A 27,650-nucleotide genomic window follows, 5' to 3' on the forward strand; every position below is an offset into this window, starting at 1 on the left:
TCTGCCTATCGGAATAAGGAACCGTTGGACGTAACGACGTATTTCTTCGTTTTGGACTCTGTCGATCAATGTGGCGTACCCAACTGTTGTTAGTATCGCGCACTACGATAAGCACTATTGCTGTTGATAAGCTATCACAAAATCGTTTCCGTCTCAAAAGTTTTATTTTACGATCGGCGCTTGAAAATTCTTTTTTGCAACTCGTCATTTTTATAAATTACGTAACGTTATGCCAAAGGTTCCTCGTAGTTGATCGCATCTCGTTAGTTTGTAGTCATGTCTAGAGCAACGTTAATGAATTTAAGGCGATTAACTAATACGAATGCGTGTTCAAAAAACAGGTACATTTTTTGTTGTTGTTGCATAATGTAGTAATTTGGTTGTATTTTTAAATAATTTCGTACATTTTTCATAATTTACTTTTCATATCAATGTTTAAATAATATTCATACTCATAAAAATAAAACTATTTGAGTGTTAATAAAAAAAAAATGTTTTGTCCTTGATAAGTGTGTATTTTTTTTTTTTTTTTATTGTTTTTGTATTAGTTATAAGTTAAAATTAGGATTTTTTTCACCTACTCAATTTTAGCCAAACATTATTCGAGGTCATATGCTATAAAAAATTGAAGAATAGTTAAATTTCACAATTGTTACTGTACTATAGTACAATAAGACAAAATATTAAGGAATTGATGTACACTAATTTTTTTTCTTACAATTATTTGTCTATAATATATTTAATTTATCTATATTTGTACATAGACATATATACCTTATTTAAAATTACCCTATATAAAATTACTTAAATAAAAATTACATTTTTACTGGACACAATGCATTTGAATAAATATAAATTTAACCATTGGTTACATTTAATATATTTCATTTATTCATTTATTTTTTTAATTTAGATGATTATATGGTGCATGTAGTATATTATGATTAAATATAATATTGTGAATAATGGATTTATTAATTATTTTTGGTTTATTTATCTGTACAATTCAAGGGGAGTGTCAAATAGCTATGTACTAATTTTAAAATCAATCCTTTCTTATTTATTAATTATTATATCTATAAATGATTAAAAAACTACACTCTTTACAATAGTAATTTTAACATTGTATAAGATAAGTGGCGTAGTATAGCTAATAGGACTAGTCTCCCTCATTGGCTGTATTTTTTATATTGTTTTGAAATATTTAAATTTAAATATGGAAATTTTCTTACAATTTTTACTAATATATATCTTGTTATAAGTTATATAATAGAATATTTGAGCTAAAAAAGTATTATTTAAAGTGTATATTAATTTTTTTTTTGTTTTTGATTTTCAATAACTCATGTTAAAAGTGTTCAGCACTCCCCAATAAAAAAATCCTGGCTACGCCTCTGTAAAAAATACTGCCCTTTGCAGGCATAATATGTAATAAGTGACAAATAGTCAAGTATTTTGTATGACTCATTTATTTGTGTTTTATGCAAGAGTTCTATTTATGTATTAATGTTTATAATGAATGGCTAAGCATAAATGTGTTCTTAAACAATACAAATTTTTTTAAAACTATTACATTGATACGTATTCTGGATTTTGTCTTAGAAAAGCAAAATAATAGTCTCATTGCAAAGAATGTTTTTCAGGATAATTTTTTTTAATTATGCATTCTTGAGTGAATGTGTTATTACTTATTATTTTTATTATTTTTTATAAAAGCAGATTGATATTAATACATGTATTTATGTAGGATATGGTAATATATAATAAATTTTAATATTGATAATATTAATTAAATTGTTAAAATATATTTTACTTCTAGAAAAAAACTATTAAAATGTGTAACACTATTTACTATTTAAATTCTAAAATGTAGTTGGCTTCTTTGCTTGTTTAAAATATTTAATAGAAATTATTATTTGTGTGAATCATATAATTGAGATATATTTTTTACCATATGTATATTAATTTAAAGTATTTAATAATTTTAGACGATGCCTATATTTGTTATTAGGCTTGCCCATTTAAATTATAATAAATAAATAATAATAATTGGTTCATAGTCGACTTTTCTAAATATTCCTATATTTATAAAAGTATAAAATATTAAGTATCTTTAGTCTTTACTATTATAATTTATGATTGTTGTATCAAATTGATTAACCTAATTTGATCTTTTGTTTTACAGTTTTATTATTATATTTAATTGATGTTTCTTTATTAATTTGTTTGAATTTTTTTTTTTAGAGAATGGAAGTTCATCAGTTTTTTGAATGGCAAAAATATTTTTTACTCAACTAGTTGTTTTACAAAAATAGTAATAACACCCAAATGTTTGTATTCCATACAAATACGAACATTTATAGATGTTTTTAATCCTGGAGTAAAAAATGGAAAAACGTATAAAGAAAAACAATTGATTGGGTAAATTTTATATATTTTAGAAATAATTATAATACCTACTTATCTTTTTATTAATCAAACACATAATTTGTAGATATTCTCCTGAACAAATGTTTGATGTTATTCAAGACACAGAAAATTATAAGCATTTTTTACCATTTTGCCGACAGTCTACAGTCAAAGTTAAAGGAAAGGATCATGCTAAAACTTATTTAGAAATTGGTTTTCCACCTATAATAGAAAGTTATGTATCACATATAACATTTCAACGCCCTCATATGATTAAAGCAGAATGCCGTGATGGAAAACTGTTTAAATATTTAACAACTCAATGGAATTGTGATCCTGGACTAAAAGACAATCCTAATACTTGTGTTATTACTTTTTTTGTGTCTTATGAGTTTAAATCACAATTACATTCAGCGTTAGCTAATATGTTTTTCAATGAATTAGTTAAACAAATGGAACATGCTTTCTTTGTTGAAGCTGGTCGACGATATGGTAAACCTTGTATAAAAGCCCAAAAACTTTAATAATTAACCGGAAATTAAATATTTTGTTTAACAGTTCTAAAAGAAGTAACTAATAAAAGTACTTCCAAGTGAATAATGTTGTTAAAATTTTAGTGTTGACTATTGTTTATATTTATTTTGAAGTAATATCTAAAAAATAAATTATTTATATATAGGTAATTATTATTGTTTATTAATTAGTGAAGAAAAATAAAAGAATATTAATAATAAAAGTGGAAATCAGTTATGATAACATTGAATGAAAACATAAGGAATAATAATGAAAATAAATATTTAAATTTATTAATGTATATATATATATATTTTAATGTGTTTACTTCTCGGTTATCTACTGAATATAGATAACTATTACCATAGTATAGGCAGCAGTAATAATATGTGTTATAGTTCTGTAATGTTTTAACTTTTAACCAGTGTTATTATTATTGATTTCTACTTGATGTTAAATGTCATTAAATATTTTGTTCTTTTCTACAATCCTTCATATTTAATTTTGAATTGTTATTTTTTTTAATGTGTAAAGTAATGAACAAAAATATTAAAAATCACTGATCTGTAACAATTGCTTTTTAATAAATTATACTTATTATATGTTATTTATTCATACATCAATTAATAGCGTCCAATTCAATTGAAATACTACATGTCAGTGCCATATAAGATAATTGAATTATGTGTATTATGTCATCATAATATGAAATATTGTAATTGAGTATGAATAATATTCTTTATCATTATATATATATATATATATTATGGATACAAGAATATATATTTGAAAACATCAATTACTTATGGTGTTATACTCGTATATTTAATACTTGACTTAATTATATTGAAATATAATTTACACAAACTGTTGATAGTTCTATCGATAGCATTATTTTAAAATGTTACCAATTTGTTGTTACTATTATATTTTGTATTTTGGATATTGTATATATGTATAGTACAATGTAAATTTTATTATTATCTCCTTTTTGGTTATTGTTATTTAATAAACTAATACCATTGCATTGACAATTTGTAGATTAATAAATTAGGGTTGATTACAAACATATCATGAATTTGATAAATTTACTAGACTAGTAAGATAAGTAAGATTAATTACAATATTAGTGTTACCTATGGATATTGGATGGTATACTATTCATGGCTGGAGCTAGCAAAATAAATTTATTTTTTTTGGGAGTGAGGATGAGTATAAATATGTTATATTATGTAATAAAATATGAAATTAAAAATATTATAATTTTGGGGGGTCTGAACCATGGTTTAAGATATATCTTAAGTATTTGAAACTATATCTTAAATCGTGGTCTGAACTTAACCCCTTCCCCTTGCAACAGCCTTGATACTAATATTAAAATATCGGGAGTGACATGATGATTGGACACTGTGTCTACATATTGGTACGAGGTAATATACATGATATAATTACAATATTAGTTTTCCAGGGAAAAGTTTCTATCATGGAAACCCTTTTCTGGATATTGTATCCCATATAGATAAATGGTTTGAGATGTTTGTAATTAGAGATTTATACTATTGTAAGATGTTTATATCAATAAAAAAGTAAAAGCACATTAGGTTACATTCAAATAATTTTTTTCTCAATAGAATTTGAAAATAGTTGTTATTGGACTTATTTGAATTATTTGAATGTTGTCTTAGATACTGCTGTGTTATTTTAAGAATATGTACCTAATAATTAGGACCTAGTTTTAAATATTCTAAAAAGTATCAAAATAAGCTACAAACAATTATCAAAAGTAAAATAAATAGTACAATTTTGCTTGTATTATTTTATAGCAATTTTTAATAGATTCATTGGAGATGGTTTTGAATGTTAACTGATGAAAAATATTACTTTTAAAATTGATTAATCTGTTCTGGACGTACCAAAATTCATAACTAATTTTATATTAAATTCTGTTATCCATATTAAGGTATTTTATGAGTTGAATTATAAATAATACATTAAAGATTAAACAATAATATAATCATAAATAGAACGACCAACAAATGATAAATTACTAGACTAGAACATAACATTTTGAATTATCAATTAAATTTTATCTATAATTGTATAGGTATAATATACCTATAAATACCTATGAACTAAAAATTTGTAAAACTACTAAATAACCTTTTACACTAAATACAATATTATACATTTATACCTAATTTAAAAACACTGCAGTGTGCTACTAAAGTTAAATATCAGATAAAATAATATCTATCATACCTATAAGATTAGAAACACTTCAGAAGAGCCTTACATTTACCTAATGTGTCACAATTATTTTTTAATACATTTTTTGCCGTAGTAAAAAATCAAAAATTTTGAAGTTCATTGGTATGAATTTTGAACATATAATTTTATAAAAAAAATTATTCAGTCTATAATACTTCAACATCTAATAAAAATATGAATCTTTATGAAAATATAAAAAATACAACTATAACGTCATGACAACACATTATCTAACTATTAAAATACTAATTGAAAGTATTTTAAGTTTATTGACACTCGTTACCCATAGAATAGATACATAGATAAGTACATAAATAGTCAGACATTGTAAAAACGGCCCTAGGTATCTACAATTTAGCAATAGCTATTTTTATAGTGATATTTATCGGTCGCGATCTCGATAACGATTATGACGACGTTTTTCTCCGTTTTTTTAAAAAAAATTTTATTTTCACATTTCGCAGGTCTGTTTCGCGTTTTTCACGTCTGATCTGCCGGTATTCGCATAAAACGTGTATTTTTCGAATATGTATTGTGTAAGTGTAATTTCAAATGAACTGCATCAAATATAATGTTATAGGTATGTATACTGACGTCTGATACACACACATACACATTATGATTTATTATAATTAAAACTAAATTAAGCACATTACATTGCAAATGTATACTTACATTAAAAAGCACTCAAAATAGTTTCAATTTTTATGACGTTTGATTTATGTTTTATAAATTAAAAATATTTAATTATTACTTAATTATTAAAAAGACAATATATATTTTATAGTTTCTTATATATAAAAAAACAACACCTGAACTTCGACGTTAGGAGGTATGACAATTATGGATTGAACTTTCGGATTTCGATTTACACATCATATCATGACTGATGGCAAGACACTTCACTACCATTATCGGTAAATATACCTATATTTATTGGCGTACAAAAAAAAAAACACCTGGCAAGCAACGGGACAATTTTTTCACCTGATGGATAACGATTTACATTATGTGATGACTAATAGGCAATAGCTAGACACTCAACTACCATTTTTCGTATTAATTTATTTTTATATTTAATTTAAATCTAAAAAGTTAAAAGAACCGGGAAAACGTTATTGAAACAACCATTTACATTTACACCAAATGATAATATAAGTTTTATAGAATAAAAAAATAACTGAAAAAAAAATAATAATTGAATGTACACAAACACGACATCGACTTTAGTACTTTTCCTAATTTTTTAGTATATGATTTTTTTTCTAGAAATCTGGTTAACATTTCCGAACGAATTTGAGGTGAAACGATTTTCACTCTATCACCTCAAAGGCGTAGGAAGTGGCTTCCAAACACCCGCAATCGACTTTCATACATGCCGTTATATAATGATAATAATATGTGCACTTGCTCATTATCGTAAAATAATTTTATTGAAAATATATTTGTCCATAGAATTATTGAATCAATAGTTTATATTATAATATTAAAATATAAAATAAAAAAGACCACTTAAAAGTTTAAGACGGGTACAATACGAATCGAAATACTTGAAATCCTCGTTAAACATTATTATATAATAGGTATTATCGGGTAAATAATAATAATAACGTTTGAAAAAGTAAATGGTCTTTGGTCCCTCGGAATCTTAATGTCAGCTGTTTAAAATAGATGAACGTTATTGCTGGCTAATAATAAACAACGCTGTACCCATTGTCCGGTGTCGTTTAATATAAGTCTCTATGTAATCCGCTGCGTCGAACGATTAATCAAGTGATTTCCATTTTTAAGTTCACGAGACATTCGTCACGTAGACACACGACAGACAACGTTGTAGCAGCATTTTGCCGGCCAAGGGACAAAACGAACTAAGTAAGTATGTTGTTTTCGATAATTATTAAGCTTCGAGTTATAAGTACAATAATATGAAAAATATTATAAAATTTAAAATTTGTCCTAAATGTTAAAAAAACCAATTAGCAAACTCTGATAATTTTCTTAATTTTAATTTTAAAATATCATCTATTCACTCAAATATTATAAATATACTAAAGCTAACAAAACACTACAGATAAAATGTATCATTTTTATTGCATAATTATACCTATATACTAATATATTGTATTCCATATAACGTGGCGAAAATAACTCATAAAACTATATAAGAGACGATATTATAAGTGCTCGCGTATTTTATTTTATGCAAACAATTGTAATTTATTAACACAAAACTGTTTTATTATAGTCAAAAAACCAAAGAGGAAAAAACAATACATCGGCAGGACAACTAGGCGGAGACGCCGCCGTAGTGCAGATACCGCAAGGCCGGAATCGTTGACCGTGGCCGTTACCGCGACAGTCTTCCGTTATCGTTCCGCTCGACCGGAGCTGCAGAAGACCTTCACCTGCCGTCACGAAAGTCGAGACCATCGTCGAGTTCCGCGGGACCGGCTGCGAGTATACGTCGCAGAGGCGACTTGCGCGATGGGCTATAACGATTCGCTTTTACACTGCTTATCTGCTCCGTCTAAATGTTAAATAGCATCGTCACAAAATGGGTACATTACCTAACCTAACCTAACCTAACCTACCGATACGTAGGTGGTAGTAACACCAAGAAGACGACGGGATTGTACGGGTTTGTGGTGCGTGAATTGTCGGCTCGTGATGTTTTTTTAAATCCTCGAACTGAACTGACAGTGAGTGGACGATGTCCTCCAGTGCACAGAGGCGTACGTCAATTGAACGAGGCGCGTCAGCGACCATTTAAACAATATAATATTGAAGTGTGTTTCTTGTGCCATTGTTTGTGGCAAACTAATAAACTTTTCTCCCCGACGAATGTTTTTATTTATTTTATATCACACCTTCCTCGTCCACCTTCCCGATGCCTTGACAACACCAGGTACGCGTCAATTTTGGCTCCCCGGAGGGGAATCGAACCCCGGTCTCCCGCGTGACAGGTGGGGATACTTACCACTATTCTACCGAGGAGCCGTGTCACAGTCACTTCCAGACTTGACGTCAGACGCTGCTTTAGGACGTTGCGTCTCGACGCACCTAGGAACGCGTAACATCCAAAATAATAAATATAAAAAAATTGTCTCATCTAACATCCCAGATACTAAAATTATGTTACTACAATATTTAAACAATGTTAAAATCGCAATAATAAATAATACTCCTCTTTGCGCATACAGACGAGTAAAGTATACATTTTTTAATCACACTGCATACGAATCTACAATGAAGTACCACATTTTGTGTCTTTGGAAACCGTCTCGGATGCGAACGCTCATGGTTAGGTTAGGTCGGACACGATTCCGAGTGAACAGTCTCAGCATAACGCTTTTCTGTAACACTTTTCGATTCTGTGTGCCAAAGCAAAGACATAAAATGTCAATATTATAAAGAATATTACAATAACATTATTTAATGATTCAATAACATTATGATAAAATTACCACGGTAAAAAAAATTATGTTTCCATAATGTTATCTAGTAACATACACAAAATGTTGCACCATAACATTTCCATAAAAACACACATGCAATGTTTTAGATTTAATAATGTACTAATATTCAGAAAATATTTTCACAAGAACAAGGAATTATAAAAATTAAATATTAAGGCATATTTAAACAATAAGCTGTAAATTGTATTATACATCAATTGTTTATTATTTTTTAATATAAAATATGTTCGCAATTTTTTTTTTTTTTAAAGCGAAATAGCGCATGAGATAGCCATATACCAAAGCAGTTGTCAATATCTTTTTCAGGAATTTTTTTTCTAACTGCATCTGAAAAAAATGTTTATAACTATTAGGTAGGTATTCAATTTAAATAATATTTAAATATACTGGTGGCTAAAAACAGCTACCTATAGTATAGTATCATAATTTATATTTTATATTTATTTTACATAGCTAACATTAAATTTATATTAGGTAGACATGTTTTTATGTTGTACAGAGATGAAATAAAATTTATAGTACACATTGTAAATAATAAATGATTTATTTATTTATTTATAATATTTCATCCGTCGAGACTACAACATGCGATTGGAGTTTATTATAATTTGTTATCATACTATTGTGATTTACACTATTATAGTTTATTTGAATCTATATTATTATATTATAATAATAGGTACTCCACAACTTTAATATGTAAAAGATGAGATAAACAACTTATTTTCCTATAGCAAACATTATTATAATGATGTTCAAATTTCTGAGAATAATTATTATACTATTTATGTTTTCAAGAATTAATTGTTTGAAATGTAGTGTTACCTAGCAATTTATGGACTATCTACATTATGAATATCAAATAAGATATTTAGAAAAATCTATTTTCTAAAATAATTAATTGATTTGGGAATGATAATGAAGTCCAAATTATTATAATCAAAGACTCAATATATATATTTTTAATTAAAATAGAAAAATTCACAATCTATAGAAAAAGATGTACAATAAGCTATAATAGCAAATAATATATACCCTGGAGAAATATTTACATGATACAATAGTATGAGGAGGAAGAGTGTTCAGTGACGGAACCCTCAAGTCAAAATATTTAAAATTTAGACTTAACCTATTATCAGACGATAGCTTAATAATGAAGAGAAACATTGTTTTTTCTTAAAACCAAACAGCGAATAATTCATCAACACACTGCCATTAAACATGCGACCCATCACCCTGCGTACACTATTTCTCAAATCATTGCTGTCAGTTAAAACTGAAAATTACATTATTTGTGAAAAAAAATAATTGGTACTAATAAAGTTAAACAATTAAAAATAATAAAATAAACTACGTATAATAATTAAACAGATCAAAACTTTTTTTTATTACTATTTTTTTGAATTTTCTGGAAAACACTTGCCTTTGCAGACATTTAAAAATGTATTTCATGAGAAAAAAATTATGTTATTATATAAAATAAAGTTTTTGAAAGATATAAATGTATAATATATATGTGGTATATTTACCAATGATTCTTTGAAATCATTTTTTTGTTTTAGTTTGTTTTCAAATGTACGAGTAGGTATATAAATCTTCTTCTTTTTCAATGGGAAAGATGTGATTAATATTGCATTCAATGTTTGAGAGATACACGGTTTGATATTTGTTGGATTTTTTAAGGAGGCAGTCAATGTTTAAGTGGTTGGATTGAACAACATTTGAAATTGATTTCATGTTTTAAATTGACAAGTATATTGACAACAAAAGTCTGAAAAATTTAATTATAATATTTCTCATTACGTCAACATATCGGTCGATAAATAAACCTATATCTAAAACATTTAACACATTTTATACATAATAAATAATTTATGTATGTAGCTAAAAATATATAAATTATAATTTAATTACAAAATTATTGTTTGGTTATTATTGAAAAATTTAAGCTTATATATCTGAGTAGAAAACAACAGCTATTCCAATTTGAAACAAAATATTAGCTATTATAATAATAATTAATATGTAGGTATTTACTATTTACTATTTACACTATAGTGAGTATTAAATATCACAAAAATACTAAACTTCAGTAATCTTATACTGCACGTTATTATTTTTTAGACTTCAAGACAATTCAGATGTAACTGCAGGTAACTCTATAAAATAAATATAAACATTTTAGGTTTTTAAATATGATTAGAATAGGTAATAATAATATCCCTATTTTTCCCGTTCGTTTGTTACCAGTAAATTATTAAGATTTTTGAGATACATATTATTGATTTTTGGATATGGATATTATATCATATATAATTATTTTATGTATATATATTATATATTCATCTTGAGCTCACTGCTATAAAATAATGGTAATCGATTTAATATGTAGTTCAAAATTCATGTATCACTTTCATAGATAGCGCAAAGTATTATATAACACTAATAAAACTATATGTACAACGTTAGAAAATATTATACGCAAATAAAATACAAATTTTTAAATAAATGTGAGAAAGTGATTTAACTAGAAAATATATTTGTTTGGAAAATATGAATTACCTAATCCCTTATTAATATAAAACAGTATTACACTTATTGTCTTATACCAGTGAATATTTTAAGAAATTATCAATATAGAGTGACATAAAGAACAATTTTCTATAATGCTATAAACTTGTCATAATCAACAACATGCAGATATAAGCATAAGATAAAAAACATACCTATCAGCATTAATTAAACAAAACTTTATTATTCTATATCTAATAAAAATACCATCAAAACTTAGAACACATTAATAAGAACAAATAACTAATGAACTAAATTTAACCTTTTTAATTAAAATAACTATTAATAATATTCAATATAGGCATAGATTAAATAAGTACAAAAAAAAAACAACACTGTAAAAGAGAATTCTAATTTTATTATTTATTCAAAGTTCTTTGAAAAAACTTCCTTATAGCTTATTGAAAGCTCAAAGTGGAACAAATATTCGATTAATAGGGAGGAGTGTGGTCAGTATAATAAATTGTTTTTTTGTATTGTATAATTGTATAGAAACCTACAACAGTGAACAGTCCCGCGGATTTTCTATCGTTGAAAATCTCAATAATTATTTTTACTTCCAAGTTTAAATAAGTATAATCAAATGAAATGATAAACAAAATATAAATAACAAAATCATATTATATAAGAAATTACAATTTACTAATAAAACTGTATAATAATTTAAAACATCGTCATTTTTTATGAAACATCATTGTTGCCTGTCAGTTCGTCGCTTAGTAATTTAATTTATTATCTACTAGGTGACAAAATGTTTTCTATGGGAGACATAAATTTCACCCAGTATGTTAGTATAAACATCCATTGACTTATACATAATAATATAATATAGTTAATGTATATAGTGGCGAATGCTGAATCCGAAGTATAGGCATGTAATGTTCATTTACCATATTGAATTATAGTTCTGTTTCATTTATAATAAATAAATAGAAATTAATCAAATCGTTATACACTTGCAGTACACGTAAATTATATAAATATACGAAGCTCAACACAAACGTTAGAATCAAGAAACTGTGTTGTATCATCTGTAGTGTCGCACTGTCGCGTCACTGAAACGTGATAATTTTGACGAAATGCAATTTAGTTACACATACTTACGTCGTGTACTACCTACGTTATACATTTTGCTACACATATCTGTCATGTATAATTATTTGTTTTAACATTTTAGTTAAGCTTTATGATCTTTTTTTAACGCATCTATGAATTTATGAATGATTAGTTTCGAACAGTTTATTAGTGCTGAAAATGTATTATACTACAGGCCTACAGCTCTACATTGCAAAATTTTACTGATTTCCTAAAAGATAATCTTAAAGACAACTAAACAGTTACAGACTCTTATTGAAAATAGTGGAAACCGACATTTATATCTCTTCTATATGGTTCGTTCCAAATTGCTTAAAAATATGCTGTTATAATAACTGATAAAATGTCTAAATTGTTATTGAATGACTCGCCTTCTAATAATCGAGTAATATCAAAAGTGAAAAAGCAGCCATATATTTTCGTGTTTGATCGAAAATTCAATTGAAACAACGTTAATCGCTGTTTTTTCAAAATCATTCTTAAGTATACATATAAGATTTAGGACAGGAATGGCTAATTCGTGCACGCGTGCCCAAGATTGCACGCAACAAAATGTTTAGAACACGTAAAAAATTAAAATACTTATTAGTTATTAGGTAGGTATATCGTATATTATTTCATTTTTAATAATAAATAATATCATTATGTAATAATTAATAACCTTCATTATCGTTGACATCATCAGGAAAATTAAATTGTGAGTTCGTTTATTTTAGTCATTTATTTTTTATAACATTATTATTTTTATAATTGAATGGTATACAGGAAAAAATTTGTTAATTTTTGAAACGAACGTTACAAAAATTTATCATTCCTAATTTAGAATACAAATTATATTTAAAAGACTTAATAACTACATTTAAAATATTACTACTTGAAAAATGAATGTTGTTTCCGTGTCGTAAATTCCATGAATAAATTTTTAACATACCTATATTTATAAAATATTTAAATTCAAGTAAAAAAGTTAACTCTAATATAGTTTGTGTTATAGTATAATTGTTATAGCATATGTATTCTTTCAATTTATTAATTGTTAGGTTTTAATTTATGTTATAATTATATACACGATTATGTTTTGTCGATCATAATAATTTCATTTGCGTAAAAGCTTACAGTATACTACATAGATTATTTGAAATTTAGGTTTACAGAATGATTATACAATAAAATTATAAAAATTTAAACTATTTTCAATAGAAGTCTGTAACTGTCTTAGACTTTTAGTCGTCTTTAAGATTATCTTTCAGAGTCTCAGGGAACCAGCAATGTACAATTTGCATCGTAGATCTGTAGCATAATACATTTTCATTTTCAGCACTCATAAACTGTACGAAACTAGTCAGTCATAAGTTCACACATAGATGCATTAAAAAAAGATCATACAACTTAACTAAAATGTTAAAACAAACAATTATACTTGACAGATATGTTTAACATAATGTATAACGTAGGTAGTACACGTATGACGTTGACGTAGGTGAGTATGTGTAACTAAATTGCATTTCGTCGAAATTATTATGTCTCAGTGAAGCGATACTGATGTTACAACAGAGTTTCTGGTTGCATCTCAGTAAACGTCTCAACATATGCAATAGCCATCGCCTTTGTATTATACGATCTAACAAAGTTCTTTTTTATTTTATTAAATCCAACACTGTTTAGTTTGTTTTAATTTATGTGCAATTTATTTTCTCCTTATTTCACCAGCTCAGCATTATATCACTAAACATAAGCTTTTTATAAAGTTGTCTTTTAGTTTAGGTCATCAACACTGGCAATACTGAATACCACAGACTTCGATCATAAAAGTGACAGTCGGGACAATATGTGTAATGACTGTAATGCGAATATTTTGTTGCAATAATGTTCACTATATAATAATAAATATCCACTGCAGTGTACACTGTACAGCAACCGCAGGACTTGACCTGCACTCTCGTATATACCGTCCGGAACACAAAAAGTCGCATGATATGGGGCTACGCAATAATACAGTAATAAGGCCTCGTGTAAATACCGGCCCTCTGCGGCGCCACGCCATCCTCAGTTTACGGCATTCGGTGACAGTCACGGGGCTTTGCAAAAAATAAAACAATATAATATATATATATATATATATGTAAAATGCGTTTAAATTAAAAAAAAAAAAAATGACGACTTTCACAAGTATATATATATATATATGGCTGACTATAGTGACTATTTTGAAAACACGCCAATGACATGTAAAAAGAGGATATATAATATAATAATAACTGCACGATACACACGATAATAAAAACCCGCGAAAACGTCGAGGGTGCAGGGTGTCTATAACCCACATTTTACAATGTTTACGCATATACCTATACATATTGTTACACGCACACACACAACACACACAATGATAATAATGACAACGATGATAAAATTACGATGCACAAAAAGTTTTTCACGTTTACGTGAGCGCCAATGACGACCAGCTTGCCCGACGACGACAGGGTCGCGTGTCCGCGAGTCGTATACATATACACCCTCCTCGCTCCCTCTGGCCTAAGCAATATGGATACGCGCGTTTTGCGAGGAATGGAAAAAAAAACAAACTAGATCAAACCGAACGACAGACACACATACACTAGTACACTACACCCCTAACCAGTACCCGCTGCAGGGCATGGTATATACAGGTATAAACAGTATATTATGCGTATATATATTCGTATTATTATTTCGACTTTATTTTTCCGTTGTTTTTGTTTTTCGGGAGTCTGAAACTCGTGCCAAGGTGAACTTTCGACAATCGTGACAGAGGGGTGGGCGTCGTTATATACATACATATCGTTTATATTTATTCACGTTACATAAGTAGGTATATATGTACGCGTACTGCAGTATATAATAATAACAATAATACGATCGTTTGGTCGTCGTCAACAGTCAAATTATTTATTTACTGTTGTGTAGTCGACAAGTCGTCTTCTAGCTTATAATAATATAATAATAATAATAATAATAATAATATATTACCCATATATTTATGATGCGCGCCGAAACCGTACCGGTTGACACGGTGTACCGCCACGGCCGCCGTTAAAAATCCGAGCACACGATAGCGATCGCAGTAGTAGTGTACTTTAACTACTGTTCGACAGCGGTTTTCCGAGCGTGTCCGGGCGTACCGCGTGTACGCGTATATAGCCGACGTCGATATTTTCATTACTTATATCAAGTCAAAACGCAGTGTCCGATTTAAGTAAACGAAGATCGCGACGGTCTTTAATAAAACATACGCCGCTACACGTTGAGCACGTGCCTGCACGTTTCAGCGTACCGTTCAAATCAAATATATAATATGTAATATTATCATATTTGTACGATAGTCGAGGCGGACCTATATGGTATAATAGTCGTCCGTCGCGGTTTAAAAACTACGGTTTCGGTTCGACATGTCATCTACCGCGGTCTCGACAGCGATATAATAACAGGTATATACCAGGCGCGTTAATTTGACGATTATTACGCGGGCGCAACCAACTCTGCGCGGCGGCGCTACATCGGAAAACAATTATTATACTTATCAAATATACGATGTATCTGTACGTCAGTACGATAAAAGACAACGCGGCTTTCACCACCGGCCTGCAGTTTTCCTAATCCACTCGGTTTCTGGACCACAACAAAACGTATCACAGAGCCGCCCGCTGCACTCGGCACTAGCAGCAGTAGTATTATAATGATGGCATTATAGTTGTAGCGCCGATCAAACATCAGTCGACCGCGGTTAGTAGGTACGTTATAATTATTTACATATCAGTCAACGTCAGGTTTTGCTCGATGCACTTACGCACCCGTGCATAGACGAATATTACAGATATTATACATCGATTAATATTTTTGGAAGGCCACTTTAATTTTTCTCGGACTATTAAATAATAAATTAGATATTACGATGATGAAAAAATGAATAAATAAATAATGGCAAAATCAATAAATAAAAATACAATGAAAAAATAACTTATTTAGTCCACTATCATAAATAATAACTAAAAAAAAATATAATATCTTATCTGCTAATCCACTAGACAGTATTTGTCCACGTGACGCCATTTGATGATCACTGTTAAGGAGGCAGTGGTCAAATTGGTTCAAAATAAGACGGCTAGGTATTGTTAAAATTACTCTTAGGCGACGAGTGTATTTCTCTTAATAAAAATATAGTATCCTCAGGGCGCCGTTTCAATTTTTAAATAGAGGTGCCATCATTTAAAACAGACTAAATATTTTTTTCCACAGACTAGATTTATATTATGAAATTAATGATTTAACTTCAGAGTTCAGATCATTAATATATGTACCATATAGCGATTTTTTGGATTTTGTAACTTGTAAGCCGGAGCATTATTATGGTATATGAGAAAATAGGGTTGCCAAAAGACACCCTGCTCTCGTGCACAACAGCGCCTCTGAGTATCTTACCATCATTATATTATATTTTGTGATATTTTTTTATTATAATTTTCATACATAGGTATACGGTATTTTTTAGAAAAAATGAGAGGAAAGGTTGAAGCTGCAAGCTAAAAATATAGGTAGTGGAATTCTTATTATATCCTCTGCTTAAATCGCTGGATATATTATATTATATACGTTCGCATAAAAATGTACTTTAATATGTAATATATTCGTAAATAACACGCATTTCACTAAACAACAGTACCCGATGAAAAATCCCATTAGTTATCCGTCGGCCGCGTGCCGTTGAGACGCATTACGAATCGTTACGATATTGATCGTCGGCCCGAGTGTCTGTAGGCTGTAGCACGCTACATCATCAGGGTAGATTATAGGTATATAATATTAGTAGTCGTTTAAATATTTTGCCTATGTTGGTGAAATTATTCGTTCATCTATTGCTTCTTTCATCGAATCATATATGATATATTTATTGTTACGAATTTTTCCATTCTAAGATAAGTCATTTCATTATAATTTATAATATATATTTATTGAGGGTAAGCGTGAACGGTTTAACATTCGATACACTGATTTTATTTTATTTTTTCTGTTGTATTATATCCGATATTGATATAATATCATATACCTACTATTCATGCAAATAATACTTTTGTAATTTTGTATCGACTAAACAACAATTACTTTTGTACCTACTTATGAAATATTTTTAATTTTACCCTTGTCTCCGTTTATATACATTAATAGGCATCGTTAATAATTCACTAGCGTAACTAAGGAGAACTTGGGGTAGCCGATATTTTCCCCTATTATAATCCTACCAAAATGTTTGAAAACAAAACCGTGGACCTTCAAAAAAAATACATTTTAGTTTCTCATCCATACGCTCCGAAAATCATGTTCAAATTACGTAATATAATGAAACGTATGTAGGTACTAACACGACGTATAATATATATAATTATATATCTTTTATAATACGTGTATAAACTCAGTGCTAGATGTAAGCTGATATAGGAAAAGTTTGAGCTTTGTGGACGTTTGGTTTTTTTTCTATTTGTCTAGCCTTCGCGTCATCTAAATTAATATTGTACAACGTAAGTAGAATAAAATACTCAATATTTTATTTAAATTTTTTAAAAAACTTTTTTGGAGTTATTTTGATTCTAAAGTTAGGTGTTTCGTTTATTAGTTATTTGTACCTATTTACAATAATAATATATTTTATAAAATGTGTTTTAAGTCAAAGAGTATTTAAAATATATTTTAAAGGACAATATACTTATTTATTTTTGTACCATAATAATTTAATATGCTCTAATTTAAATCTTATAATAAATTAAGACTATAATTGTAACCTTTAATGCAGGTATTAAATATTAATTATAGACAATTCGTACGTATATAATATTAAACTCAAAGAATACAATAAAATTAGTATGTCTTTATATGGTTTTTAAAAATAATTTTTAATACACTTTTTTGTAATTTTTGTAGTAATAAAATAAATGTTAAAACGTAGTTTCCAAATTTCCAATAATATGATGTTTATATATTCTTTAGTTCTTTACTTAATTTTTAATGTAGGTACAAATAAAATGAAGCGTGTGTTTAATTATTATTTACTATACTTTTATTTTTGTTGGGACTTGCCAATATTTTCAACTGGTCAACTCAATTGTTGTATGCAATGAAAGAATTTAACTGTCTATAAATTTCAAAAATCTATTAGATTAGAAAAATACAAGATACGAACATTTATTAAAAATAACATACGTTTTTTTCTTGATATTTTATTTGACACACTTTTTAACGTAATTATTAAATTTTACTAATGTATACTTATATGTTTTTATTGTTAATTTTTATCCTAAAAAATGAATATTCAATGCTATTTTAAATAATTATATATTATGAAAATGTTTATTTATTTAAGTTAAAATATTTCATTTGTATTTAATTTTCTACTAAACTATTCAGTTTATGAAAATCATAAACTCGATTTTTAATAAAATATTATTAAATAATTATTAAATATCTACTTTTATAAACCTCAAATTATTAATTATCGATTCAATAAATTCACGTTTTTTAGTAAATTCATTTATTTATTTAGGAAAAACTAATTGTTATATTTTAATATTGTTATCGGGGTATAATTTGACATGATTACAGACATTTCAGTGAATCTTATACATGTGAATATGTTACATGTCTATATATATGTTTATAGGAAATACAATCAACCAACAGCTATCAATATCTAAACATTCTAAACGAATAAATGTAACGTACTATGTATTTTAGTTTTCTTAGTTTTAATAATATAATTTTATTATTACAGTTTAAAGTTTTTCATCTATACAACTTAAAACATAAATGTTTTAAAACTATTAACTAAGTCGTACTGTTCTAAATAAATATGAAAATGATCTCGATATTATTCATTTTTATATTCTGAGAGATTTCTAGTAGGAAATTAGGTCTAGTTAATACATTTGAGGATCAAAAGTAATACATTCCTGTTATACGAGTATATAATTCTCAAATGGATTAGGAAAATAATAACTTATATACATAGATACATCGTAATAACATCGTCTTATAAGCGTTCAAAATAAAAATTTTGACAAAATTCGTAAAAATCTCAAAAAAGCACAAATTGTTTTGTTATTAACTTATACGTTTTCATTTCCTATACACAATATAATTTATCAAATATTTTTACTTTTATTTAGGAATTTAAAATTTTCATACTTTTTTAAAATTCTCAAGAATGTTATTAAAAACCTTACATACTAAATTATTTTTAAATATGTAAAAAAATATTGAAAATACATATTCTGATATTCATAATTGTTTTATAGATATTTTAAGTTAAAAATATGTAGACAAAATTACATAGGTATGTTAATAATGAATAATGATGTAAGTAGTATAAATTAATATAAAAAGTATTTATCAATAGTAATATAAAAATATAATTAAATACATGTAGAAGTATAGATTAAATAGAAAGTCTATATTTAGAATCGTTTTTCGTAAATACCTATATATATAGCCAATAGCAATGTTATATTATCATTGAATTTAGATTTAACACATTCATAACAATGATCCACTTGGGTCCTAGATGAAGAATAATCGACACCTACTATACAACAGAGAGACTTTTCTAATTATTATTATTTTTACATTAATAATTAATAATAGTATATTATTATTACATTTACAACTTTGGCTTCATAGTTCATGGGCCATTAGTTTTTTTACACTTCCATATTTACATGAATTTTTAATCTTGATTATATAATTCTTGTAATCGTGAATTATTTGAATATTTTTATGGGACTATATTGTTCATTGTTAATAACAGTTTTTAATTTTTATAAAACTATAATTTCACCTTTTCTACCTTGTTATATTTTATTTATAATAAATCATTGTATAATACGAAAAATGATTCTGAGTAAAGACAGTTTGTGTCAGCCTATTTTTATATATTATTATATATTATATTATCTAACAGTTAATACTTTATATTTTATAACTAACTATATTTATATTAAGTACTAAGTATGTACCTACTATAGTCTATAGGTACTCTAAAAGCAATTTATTTTTCTATTAACTATTTAAAACTATTGACATTTATATAGTCATTAAGAAATTTAGGTATTTTAATTTAATTGTATTTTAAAAAAATGATAATACATTTTAATAAGTAACAATTTTGAAATATTTTTAGTTTTTACGATTAATATTTTTGAATTAAATACAATGAAATAACTTAAATTCGTTCATAAAATATTTTACTTAACAACGTTAGTTCTTCAAACATTTATAAAAATATTAAGTCTATAAGTAGTTTTGATATTTTTGATATCTGTAAAAAAACTTAGCAATCTTGTTTTACATTTTTTAATTAATAAATTCTTACAACAGAATAAATTGCAAATATTAGTGGTTTTTACGAATTTTATCTGTTTGATCTTTAAAGTTTGTAAGTAAAAAAATGTAAGAATGTCTATTCTGTACATATTTTGTAAAATATTTATACGATTAAAATATTCCTCATATTATTGTAAAATGTATCTAATTATTACTTTAATTTAATTATATCGTAGTCAATATTAATTAGTGATTAAGTAGCTAAAATTTTAGAAATCTATGAATCTACTTATACAATGAAATTGACGTATGTTATTGCAATTATTATAAGACAAACAGTTTTTTTAAGTTAATAATTGATAATAAGCACGTATATTCTTCATTACATTTTTTATTGCTTAGGTTTTAAAATAGAAGTTTATTCAATACAACTTCTCTGCCTTTACTATTAATTATTATAATAATTTATGTAATATAAAATACCTATGCTACAATAGTAATAGATGAGTGTATTACTCATATACATATAGATTGGCATACTTATCATATTTCTTAATTCCTATTCATAATAATTTATTAATTTTTTTATCTGTAATAGTAGGTGCACTTGCTTTCATAATAATTATAATAGTTTTTTTTTTTAAACTTTGATAGCTTTAATATTTTGATTAATTTTTTTATGCACATGTGGTATCAAAATTATTCTGTAATTATAAACATATTAAGTACCTACTATATACATTTATTTTTTTTATATTAAACAAAGTTATTTTAATTTTATAGCTTTTCTGACTTTTGACTAAAACATTTATGAATTACGAGTATCACATTATTAATTACCATAAATATGTTTTAATTAAAATGTTTTAGTACTGCTTCTGTTCATATTGAAGATAGCTAATAAATATTTCGCATTTCTAAATGGATGGAGTTCAGAGAAATTTCAGTATGATGGCCGAGAAAATCGATAGAATGCGATGTTTAAGGGTAATATATTTTATTATATCATAAGCAAGTAGGTATAGTACGTACATCGACGTTTAATTATCAATGTTTATAATTAATTTGCTTGTTTTTTTTCTTCTTAAAATTGGTAACTGTAATATCTGTCATAGTTGCATATTTATATTGCCTACTTGAATATTCTCTTAATGACGAATTTATAGTATTTAAAATAGATACCATTAAATTATAATATAAAATAGACATTTATTTTTTAGTTTATGATTGTATCCATTCAAGTAATATATAATATTATATATGTTTGAACGAATTAATTATTAGTTTATTTGAGATTAGCAAAAACTCAATAATTGATTAAATTAATATTACGTAAATGAGAACACTTGTAAAACTTAGTCGAATATTTCTTTCTGAGCTGTTGTTCAAAATATCATAAATGTTATAATTATAATTATAATTTAATCAGTATTATGATTTTAAATTTAATGATATACATTGAATCATATATTATTATAATTCTATATTGTTGTATAGTTAAAGTTAATATTTAATACTATAATGAATAATTTGATTTTTTAATTATTATTTTAGGAACGATGCGACAATTATGTTAGACTAATAAAACTAACACTTGATGAAACAATCAAAGAACAAAATTCGCTTTTGGATGGATCAGCTATTCATAATAGATTAAAATATTTAGGTGTATTGGATAAACCAAAATCATTATCAAATACATTCAACACTGACAAATATCATAAAAATATTGATTTTAATAACAAATACAAGTACTTGGTGTTTGATGATGATTTGAATTTTAGGCAACGTAAACATAAATCTAACTTAAATACAAATGATATGTATTTATCAAACGATTACAGCAACTATAATACTAACTATAAACCACAAGCTTATGATTTTTCCACGGTATGTGATGACCAGAATAACTCATCATATTATATGCCAATCAATTATAAAAAATATAGAAAACCAATGAACTTCCGAACATTGAATACTCAAGAATACCAAGTTTATTATTTTCCTACGTCAAAACCTATACCTCAATATCCTAGACAAACCACTGAAGGATTTTACAGACGAAAACCTATTAAACAATATCCAGAAGAAGAAGTTCCTTATTGGCAAACACGATATCCAAAACCAGTGAGAGTTGTTGAACGAGAACCATCGTATTCAATGGTTGATTACGGTTACCGGAGTACAAATGATTATCGTATTAGCAAATCAAATATTGAGCCATATTCACCTGAGCACCATACAAGATATTATACAACAAATGATAATAATATTTATCACGGCCATGATGATAGTGATTATTATTATGAACCTCATCTAGGACAACGGTCGTATTCTAGTATAACAAGACCATGTTCACCAGTATATAATAGAGATATTTTTTGTGATAGAACTCAATTAGAAAATTCTAGCAGTTTGCTTGAAAAAAAAATTCGAGATTATGTATGGAATCCGCATAAAGAACGTGTTAAAAAGTACATGACTCCAAGTTATGAAAAAACCAAATATTACACTGATTTTAAACCATTAAAGGTTAAACACCAAGGAGATGAAACATTCAGAACACATTCACCATTAGGATTAGATTCCCGCGTATGCAATAGAGGAAATGAAGTAAACAATGAAAATGAGTATAAAAAAAACTCAATACTTATGTCACCCGAAAAAAAATCTGCAGATGAAGAAATTTTTCAATCCAATAAAGACAATGATGGTTATTCTGAATGTACAATAAATAGAAAAAAAACTGATAGTCTTTCGACACTTCCAAAGCGAATTAGTTTTGATCTCGGCAATGAGCATATTGATCTACCTATTCATACAAATTCAATTGGAGAAAAAATTAATGAAAATTATGTCACGAAAGACCATAACTTAGTTTTGGGAAAAAAAGAATCAAATACAAAAATCGATGATAAGCGTCGAACATCGTTATTATCAAATGACAATTATTCAATGCCAATAAATAAACAACGGGTTTCACCAAGTAATACCAATGTAAGTTCAAGAAGGCAGTCATTAAGTAAACAAGAAAAGTTAGCTTCAATCGGAAATTCTTTTGAATCTGAAAAATATATAAATTTGAAAAATAATTATCAAGGCAATGATTCAAGTTTATCAGAACAAAATGAACGTTTTTATAATAATGATAGAATAAATTATGATAATAATAATGATATACAGATTTACTCAAAAACACAAAGTGATAAAAACAATGTTGCACTGAAAGATGAAAATACATATCCTGATCTCAGACGTGATAGTTATGATAATAGTAAAAAAAAATCAATGGAGACTACAGATAACACCAATTTTAGTTATCAAGATCACATTGAAAATAGTAAAAATATAAGGGATAAATTAAATATCACTGGACGCAGAGAAAGTTACAAAAACGGACAAAAATTTAAAATAGAAAATACACACGGAAATACAAATTCAAATGGTATTGATAACAAATTAGACAACGAATATAATAACAAAAATAGTACACATGTATCGCCTAAAAATAAAATTAGCTCAACCATAATTGATCATAGTAATGGCATTAATAATATGAACAAGTACAATATGAATGAATATGAAACTGATCACCTTCAACAATTTACTAATAAAAATGATAGTGTGGAAAAACAAAACAATGCTGAAACTATTCAACCATATAACAATGTTGTTAATGATGTGAACAATGAAATAGATAACATTAATACCGTAACACAAGTTAGTTCTGATTTCAAAACGATTCCGAAAGACCAAGATTCATTACATGACATTTCGAATAACGAGCTAACGAATAATACAAATTATTACCAAGATAATTCTGATGGCAATCATATAAAAGAACACTCCACTCATGGGTATGAGACACAACTGGAAAATGTTGCTAACGATGAACACTTTTATTCAGACGAACTTATTGATGATCACAAAGAAATCATAACACACGACAACATCGAACCAAATCATCAAAATAAATTTGATGACGAAAACAATGTACACGACGACTATTATTATCAAAATCCTACAGACAAAAAAGAAGAAAACCAGTACGAGAATCCTGATTCCCAAGTTAATAATGTCGACAACCAACATACTAATGATGATTATTATTATCAAAATTATTCTAATGTCGACCCAAAAGAACAACAAGAAAATCAATATTCCGAACCTGGTGTAAAAGGAGAGTATACAGGTGAACACGTCGAGCACGATGATTATTATTATCAAAATCACGCAAGAGATGATGTAAAAGATCAACAAGGAGATCAACAGTATGTTGACCCTAACTATCAGGGAAATTACGGCGATCAGCCACCGACTCACGATGACTATTATTATCAAAACTATTCTAATGTTGATCCAAAAGTACAACCAGAAAATCAATACAGCGAATCTGATCACCAAGGAGAATACGTAGCCGAGCAAATGAACCATGACGATTACTATTACCAAAGTCATCCAGAGGAAGGTACAAACGAAAATCAAGTCGATCAGCACTATCAAGAGCATCAAGGAAATTACACTAATGGAGAGCAGGACAATTATTATTACGAGAATAATTCTAATGTAAACACAGAAAGACATCCCGAAGGTGATTATGACGAACACGCTCAACAGCAAACATACGCAGGTGACCAGCACGCAAATGACGGATACTATTATCAAGAAGGCGACACAAACTATAGCGAGTCTGTCCCCAAAGAACAGTATGACGGTTATGGTGATAACAATCACGACGATAATGTCGCTTATTATCCAGAATCAAATGTCGAACATTATGACCAGCAACAACATGATTATGAAAACGATAGTTACCCTACACAAAAATCCGACTACATGGAACCGTATGAACAAAATTCTATGAACGAAAATAATGATTATTCCGAAAACATCGATGGAAGTCAACCGACGAGTCAAATTGTCAACGAACAAAAATAATTTTACTACTTGACGATAATCAACTAAAAAATATTACTTAAATGCTACCTATATATTAAATGTAAAAATAATATTAATGTTAATTTGTAGAAAAAAAGTATCAGTTTTTGTTATTATCATTTTAAACAAAATGCATTGTAAAATAAATCGTAATATTAAATCATCTAGTACATTTATTTTAATAAAATTAAGATTATTGGAAATTGTAGTTGTTAAAAATAGTGCAAATATAGGTACATTTAATATAGTTGTACATGTAAATAAAATCCATAAATTATTTATTTCCTTATATAGTAAGTTATTATTTGTTAATTATATCATAACGATAAAAAAATAACAAGAATAAGTAAAGCGTAATATAAGTGATAAATTTTATAACTATAATAATTCGTTACCTATACTGTAATATTGCATTATTACTATAGGTATTATGAGAGTTTTTACATATTATCATGTATGGAAAAAAAATATACTGTGTTAACTAAATAATTTAATAGTTTTCCATAATATTAAATAAATGTAAAAAAAAATGTAGTAAACATTATTAAACATTAACTCTATTAATTATTACTTAATTTTATCTTCGACAAATATCAGGTTGACGGGTGTAGCTACTATTTTTTTTTAATTTTAATAATTTAAATAATTGCATACATCACAGGAACACAAACAATATTTTATACCTACTTAATAATAGCACGTAAAATGATTTCTTTTTGTCCGAAGTCCGTTTTGCTCTTCATTTTAATGGAGTTTTTATAACATTAAAATATCTACCCAATATCATAATAATTCCATTATTATACATAATAACACTGAAATTTATTGTTATTACACATTTTCGCATTATTATAATATTTTAATAATTTTATAGTTAATAGTAAATGCAGTTAAATGTTAATATAACAATAGTTGATAATACCTAAGCAAACTTATCAAAATAACAAAATTTTGTTGTTTTGAACCATTATGTAATCGTTTCTCATGTATTTTTTCCCTTCTATTTTACGTAGGAACTTCATTAAATTGCTAAATACTTACTTACAATTAAAAAATAATAATAAACTTTTTGTTAGCCGAAGGCACATAGTTTATGTGTATATTTTACACTGCTGAGTCGGTTTTAGTTAATTGAACTGCGTGTAGTATAGGTAGCCAGGTAGGTACGAAATTTGTATATCAATAGTACCAAATAGTTAAATGTACAACGATTAATTTTTTACATTATTTAAATTATTTTAGTCAATTACATGTTGTGAGGTTTTTTGTTTTTATATTATAATAATATAATTAAAGATACTTTATGAGTTTTAATGTTTTTCGTCTTTTCGATGGCTGTGAAAATAATTTATCGTTTATGGACTTATGGTTAAGAGTTTATAAGACCACTTTACCTGATAATTTTAAAGCAATATTATGTACATGTACTTACTTAATTGTCCTAATTATATTTAAATTATGTAAAAATGTAAACAAGATTACGTATAGATTAAAAATCATATAATACAGCATAATATGATCATTTTTTTTTTTTAATATAACACGTTTGTGTTATGTAATAAAATGTGTGTATTATGAAAATTGACAAAAAGTAGGACATGCACCCTACCTAGTACTAATTATTATTGTAGTTTGTAGTCCGTATAAATATTTACAATGTATAATGTTTTAAAAAAAATGTTAACTATATAATATGTTATAATATAGCTAAACAATACCTTTTTGAGATTTTTCACATATGAAATATTATAAATTACTTCACATTATAAATTTTAAATAAACCGAAAATGACCACTGACCATCGCGATCGGTTGGTAGATGAATTCTTAGTACCTATTTACAATAAGTCTAACTCAGTCTATAAGTTAGGTAATAAATATATTTATATTCTTGATAATGCATATTATGTTTTTATTTGTTATTACTTATTTAAATATATAATATCTAACTATATAAGAAATATAATATATATAGATTACTTACCTATAATTATATTCCATCGTAATAAAATTGAAAATATTCAATTAAATAGGT

General features: G+C 26.7%; 2 protein-coding genes and 2 long non-coding RNA genes across 5 annotated transcripts; 3 read left to right on the forward strand and 1 right to left on the reverse strand.

Moving 5' to 3' along the window:
- Window positions 1–128: 128 nt before the first annotated feature.
- LOC114129402 (coenzyme Q-binding protein COQ10 homolog B, mitochondrial) lies at window positions 129–3,524 on the forward strand. The gene is made up of 3 exons (XM_027994128.2): window positions 129–341; window positions 2,245–2,421; window positions 2,495–3,524. Exons 1-3 carry the CDS (start codon window positions 277–279, stop codon window positions 2,931–2,933), a joined length of 681 nt encoding a protein of 226 aa, XP_027849929.1. The 5' UTR covers window positions 129–276; the 3' UTR covers window positions 2,934–3,524.
- A 2,109-nt stretch (window positions 3,525–5,633) lies between these two features.
- Window positions 5,634–8,028, forward strand: LOC114129403 (uncharacterized). Of its 2 annotated transcripts, XR_007606007.1 has the most exons (4): window positions 5,634–5,770; window positions 5,978–6,107; window positions 6,982–7,062; window positions 7,436–8,028. It is a non-coding gene; the product is annotated as an uncharacterized LOC114129403 (long non-coding RNA). The 2 variants fall into 2 exon arrangements; XR_003592834.2 differs by lacking the exons at window positions 5,634–5,770; window positions 5,978–6,107 and having other exon boundaries at window positions 6,115–7,062.
- Window positions 8,029–8,672: 644 nt separating this feature from the next.
- On the reverse strand, window positions 8,673–15,488 carry LOC126552175 (uncharacterized). The gene is made up of 3 exons (XR_007606011.1): window positions 15,342–15,488; window positions 10,196–10,437; window positions 8,673–8,993 (listed from the first exon to the last, which is right to left on the reverse strand). It is a non-coding gene; the product is annotated as an uncharacterized LOC126552175 (long non-coding RNA).
- Window positions 15,489–15,978: 490 nt separating this feature from the next.
- On the forward strand, window positions 15,979–27,516 carry LOC114129411 (putative uncharacterized protein DDB_G0281733). Its single transcript, XM_027994137.2, has 3 exons — window positions 15,979–16,102; window positions 21,549–21,665; window positions 22,233–27,516. Exons 2-3 carry the CDS (start codon window positions 21,600–21,602, stop codon window positions 25,614–25,616), a joined length of 3,450 nt encoding a protein of 1,149 aa, XP_027849938.2. The 5' UTR covers window positions 15,979–16,102; window positions 21,549–21,599; the 3' UTR covers window positions 25,617–27,516.
- The last annotated feature ends 134 nt before the right edge of the window (window positions 27,517–27,650 follow it).

This window comes from Aphis gossypii, chromosome X, assembly GCF_020184175.1.
Source record: "Aphis gossypii isolate Hap1 chromosome X, ASM2018417v2, whole genome shotgun sequence".
Lineage (NCBI taxonomy): Eukaryota > Metazoa > Arthropoda > Insecta > Hemiptera > Aphididae > Aphis > Aphis gossypii.